This window comes from Ylistrum balloti, unplaced genomic scaffold (genome assembly GCF_031769215.1).
Source record: "Ylistrum balloti isolate Yb309-2 unplaced genomic scaffold, AGI_CSIRO_Ybal_v1 Utg370342, whole genome shotgun sequence".
In the NCBI taxonomy this organism is placed as follows: Eukaryota; Metazoa; Mollusca; class Bivalvia; order Pectinida; family Pectinidae; genus Ylistrum; species Ylistrum balloti.
The window spans coordinates 573,024-579,023 of record NW_026782246.1 but is presented as its reverse complement, the minus strand read 5'-3'; the positions used below and the strand labels follow the sequence as shown (position 1 = coordinate 579,023).

The following is a 6,000-nucleotide window of genomic DNA, read 5'->3' as shown; positions in this document are numbered from 1 at the left end:
TGAGGGGGAGCACAGGGCAGATCTAGCTGATGTAGGTTTCATCTTTCGGCCTTAGTCGTGTGAGAAGACACAGCGAGTGACTGTGCTACGGAGCAAGCTACTATTGTTGTGGCGAGGACACCGCACAACACACAGCACGTGGAAGTATTTTCTAAGTTTTGTGAGTTTGCTTCATCTCGTCAGTAATATAGTTTACATGGTATGCAATAAAAACCTGGCTGTAACGGCAAGGTATTTAGTCCCTCGTGTGTGACCATCCGTATCGGCGAATAGATTGATACAAAGTTAATTCATTGATATAATATCTTGCACAACAAATCTCAACACCAGCCGGAGCGTTTTAAAGGTGTTGAATGAGAGGTACCCATGATATAGAATAGTCGACACGGATCACCGGTGCCCTGCTGTCTATAATGGCGTCTTTGACTTGTTGGATCGTCTGCCTGTTGTGTTTGGTACAAGTGGGATTTATCTATTGTCAAGGTAGGACAGTTTGTTTACATTTCTCTTTTAGACAGGTTCTGAACCGTACATCCCCTCCCCTCATCACAAAAGGCGTTATATTACATGTACGAGCACCTGTGACAACAGGTGTATCATAATATATATATATATATGCTTTACACAAAGATACGTCTGTTAGTGGATGCTCTTTATCGCCTTTGAAATAAATCAGATCTGACGCAAGTTTTATTTCGCTACAGATGTAGCGGTCCTGCCCCTGATTGAAGTTTGTAAACATAAGCACTACGCATATATGTATATATATATATACATGTTATGTTTGGTATATATACGCATATGGATACAGGTGTGTGTATATATATACACACATGTGGCTATTTTAGAATAACACATACCGCTTGTAAGTGTAACATAAGTTTTGAAATAAAAAAAAAAAAAAAACGGCCCGCGGAGGGTGGACGCGATGATTGAAATTCATAAATCAGGCGAGGCACACACATGGTAAATGTCACTACACATGGTTACTGTACAGGTGTTGCTTTGATGTGCAGGAGTTCTTTTATACCTGGTTACACGAAAAAGACAGGTGGTGTGGACTGTCACATACTGTAGTTTTTAACTCAACGCGAACTCTGCCTTAGAATCCATACGTGTGCTAAAAGTGTGCTTATCAAAAGGCTGTGTTTGCTCACACTACAGGGCAACTTGAACCGTTTATTAGTAGTTGTAATTTCCATACATAGCCGGGGCAGTCAACGCAATTAAGATCAGCTGACCACACGGACTCGAGAGATAAGAACCCCCCTACCCCCCAGCTTTAATCACTGCTTGTATTCCGACTGTGCTATATCCTATATTTGTGCTTACGGGTTTAACGCTAGACTAAACTAAAACATATGTCGATTGTGAAATGAGTGACATATATATAAAACCCTGCGGTCCTGTAATAAAGTCATTCATGTATGAAGCTTAACTATTGTATTTGTTACAAGGAGGTCATAACACATTCAATTGTGAGCACCCACGAGTTTGAACCTTATTCGCGTGTAGAGTAACAGTGGCCACTCCAATTCGGATACCTCTGACATTTCCCTTTGTATGGCACGAAACGAAAAATTATCGTTATCTCCCGAATATGATTGGAGAAGATTTATGAGGGCAAATTCTATACGTGCTATTGTTATGACCATAAATGTGTGTCTATTTCCTATCAAGCTGACTTCGTCGAGAAAAACGGAAAGCTGATAAAGCATTTTTCAAATTACAATATGGATTGTGTTACTTGAATTCGTATTGTCAAAACCAGAAATCAGAATTAATTTATTAAAGTTAAATCTATGTAGTAATTTAATTTTGATTACAATTTTTTTATTTGTATTACCTATGAGGTCAATTTTAAGCGAGCCAGACATTTAAATAAAGGGCCGGTAGTTTGTCACAGGGTAGGACAGTATGTCAATGTCACTGGGTCCGTATGTCAATGATACACTACCAGTCTCCAAATGAACGTTACTGAAAAACCGTCACCTAGAGATCCGTATGTATCTCCACGGTAACAGCTGGATATGAAATAGGCTCGAATTTCAAGATCTATGAGATACACATACTTCATATATATATATATCAATGATGGCAAGGCTTTGTAAAATAATCTGTTTTTTAATATAGAAATTTAAACTCCAGCACACGGTTTGTTGACAAGATGAAATTGATATGTCGTACTACTTGAATTTTTCATTTATAAATTTAAACAGGTAAGACATACGTTTAAAATATCTACTTAGGTTTGAGAAGTTACGTTACGATTTTTATTTCGTTTCTAAAATTTGAAGATAAGATTTGACCTTCTTGCCTGCATAACATTAAATCAAAATTAACATTAAGGATTGATGCTACAGTTATGTTCGAGTTATCTCCCTTGAATCATTTAATTAGTACACTTTTTTATGATAATTAAAATTAATCATGACGTTTATTACATTTCACAAATAAATCAAATCAGATTTACATTAAGTAATTTAAATAGATTTCTCTTGTGTGAACTTTTTTCATACGCCTGTAGCTTTGCAACTGATGCACCAGGGATTTCAGTTTACTTGGCGTGTTGACCGTTTCAAAATGTGACTCAAATCTGTCATCAGAGAACAATGTACTTAACCAGATATGATTATTTTCTCATTGTATGTAAAGAAACACGCTCGTATCTACTTAAAGTATTGCTGGAAAGTAATTTGCGGGAAAAAGATGATGTAGCGGTATCGGTTATGCCGTAAATGTGTCTATAGCAGATTTCTATGATAACCAAACGACGCCCTAGCTATATGTACTGGTGGTGAACATAACACCAGACTAGCGGGTGATAACTGTTGATGTAACGGACCGCATATGGCAGAGCTCCGACGTCATTATGGAGGCTGAGAGTCTCACCCAAAACAATAAAACATAAAAAATATTGATAAAAAACAACAAAAAACAATTAATTAACCTTAGGGCGTGTAGTCCGTTCTCTTTTGTGGCAAAATGGTGAAACTAGATCGTGGTGTGTTTTCCGATAACATTCGGTGTATCCAGCGCTTCATTTTGTTGTTGTTTTGTTAGAAACATGGAACATGGTGCCTTTTCCGATAAAATTCGAAGTAGTTAGCATGTCGATTTGATGGTTGTCAGGATTTGATTATTTGACGCATTTCCTTTTGATACCCAGAATAAATGAGGGACCATTTAGAGGGACCCAGAATAAACTGACAACTACAACCATATATATTTATATGACCAATAATGATTGGCACAAACATGCATTTTGAGTGAAACCAATGATTAACTAGGATCAGCCAAACATTTTTTTTGTGTGAAGATAATGATTGGCTTGGACAATCACGCATTTTTGTAAAAGAAAGTGCGATTGGCTTGGAGACGCATTTCGTATGTGTGAAGACAAATGATTGGCTAAGATAACCACGCATTTCGTGGTGTGATCATTGGCCATATGGTAACCACGCATTTGTTTGTGTGAAGATAATTATAAGTTAGGAGAAACACGCATTTTAAGCTGGAATTTCCTCACCAAAAACTTGACACTTTGACATTGTTGTCCGGCATATTCCTCCTACTTTACGAACACTGAATATAAAACATGACTTGGTGATTCGAAACAATTGCCTCTGTGTCAATTAAGTCCACATTTGCATCGCAGAAAACCAAATTCATGACAGCTTACTTCAAATTCAGTTCATTTACATGACCTAACGACGAGATCAGGCTAGAACTCTCGAGAAGAACGAGAGCCCAAGATAGAGTTAACGACTACAGCCACGCTCATAAATAATCACCTTTAGATTACAGATTGGCCATTCGCCGTTTGCTATTTGAGGCATTGATGATACACTCGCCCTATCATCATTAATTAACTTTAATTTGTATTACAGATGAAATTTCAAAACAAATTAGATATCCCGCATGCATGACGGAAATATCGGCTGTTCAGGCCAAGAATCGAACCTTGAACCCCTGAACGTTAAACAGACGTTTGCCATTTGAATAATGGGACTACCGGTGATAGACTCAGCGTCTATCGGTTAATGACACTATCTCTCATTTTGCTTTTTGATTATCTCATGAAGCTCACTGACTCCATTTTGCAATTGAAATGATCAGTGCAACATACATACTCTTGATTCAAACGGAAATCCTTCTTCTAAATAGTCATGATAACACATTCAAAAATAGTCTAATGGTAAACATTTGGTACCTCAACGCTGTTGACCGTTGTACCGCCACACGAGATACTGGATACGTGATGGTCGTAGTCATATCACACGAATCCTTATTTATAAGACAAGGTCAATAACATGTGATAAACATGATTCCTGCAAGCAACGAAAGAAGCTTGATATCATTTCATACTAAGAAGCTTCAGGAAGCCCTATTTTGGGAGGACATTACAACTGATACATCGAATGGACATAAACTGAGCCAGTAATTCTCAAATACGGCCTAATGACACATCATTAATATTCTGTGATATTCAAATCATGATATTTGATAACATGGCTTTCTTGAAATGAGAACATACACTTTATTGAATAAATGACGACAGCTGACGGTTATTGTAGAGAAATGATAGACTGTTGACTTCGGTAATATTAATAGGCAATATAAATGAAATATCTGACATTAATTCTTGCCTTAACGACTCAGATTAAGCAATCACCAGCGTTTGTATACATAGAATTTACATATAAATAGCTATCCCGTCGGCTTCGTGTGCAATCTAACTTTGGAATAACGAGTGTTGATTTCATCATGCTCAGTATGAATAACAGCCAAATGGTAATGCCTCTTTATCAATATGTGCGATTACAATTTTTCAAATTGACAGATTTTTTTTTTATGTGATGTACATGTTTATGTTTTTACCAATGAAATAGAATGCAGGCATCTTTATCATTGAAAATAACGACAGAATCTTCAACGTTGAACGAAAACGACGTTCATGTGTTTCAGGAGTGTGAGAGGAATACTTAAAAATAACCAAAAACTTATCGAATGTCCAGAGGGATAAATATTTGCGTAAGAAAACAGCATTTTTCTTCTATGAACCGTAGTAAAACATCAACGTTAATGACGGAACGAACAATTTTCAGATTTTATCTTGAATCAAGTAATTTTTTCAGACGTACTTCACTAAAAATGACACTTTAGTGTCAAATTTATATAAGCGTTTCTTCAAAACTGGTCCTAGCAACATTCTATAGCTTTCCATTCGGAATATTTCAGTTATGCCTCGGTACATAACATGTATCATGTAGATGGATATTTAGCGCCGTTGTGTCGTTACAGCGATTTCCTTCGATCATTTAGTACTATCCGTATGTTGCAAAGTACATGTTTATGAATATTGCATTTTGGCGACTGTTATTGAGTAATGACAACATATAATGTTTTTGCTGATCATTTCAAATTGCGTCAACAACAAGCTAGGCGCTGTTCATTAGAAAAATCTTTCGTGTGTCAGGGTGTAGGATGGGGATATCCCACCCAAGGGGTCACAAAATGTCGTAAAATCCGAGGCTTCCTGAGGATTTTACTGCATTTTGTGACCCCAAGGGTTCAATATCCCATCCTTCATTCTCGACATATGAAAGAGAATTTTTCTCTCATTTCTCATTCTAAAATTGTGAAAAATATTCGATTCAGCCGTCGGCAATGTACAACCAAGGCCGCAATATTACACAAAACTATCTTTTTATTTGCAATTGATAGAAAATTTGACGCAGAAAATTAATTTGCTGTACCTAGATTTGGCAAACAAAATTTGCCTTAGAAAATTAAAACAAAAAAATAAACAGTCATTGCAAATAATTAGTATTTATACACATCTGTGTAATCATTTTTAGACTCCAATTGGTAGGGACGCGTCACATTTCTAAACGCGCGTGTGCCTGCATTGCATGGGCGGGTGTGTAATACTAGAACAGCGAACCTGGGTGTATTGCCTGACCGGACCATTATTTAAAGGGGTAGAAATGAGAGAAA

The 6,000-nt window shown here is 36.9% G+C and overlaps 1 protein-coding gene across 2 annotated transcripts in view; it reads left to right on the top strand.

Moving 5' to 3' along the window:
• The window catches only part of LOC132553621 (uncharacterized), a 119,070-nt gene continuing 113,070 nt past the window's right edge, over positions 1 to 6,000 (top strand). For both annotated transcript variants that reach the window (XM_060217881.1, XM_060217880.1), the window contains exon 1: positions 1 to 483. In XM_060217881.1, the coding sequence (XP_060073864.1) occupies positions 414 to 483 (70 nt within the window). In that variant the 5' untranslated portion in view covers positions 1 to 413. The remainder of the gene's footprint in view (positions 484 to 6,000) is intronic.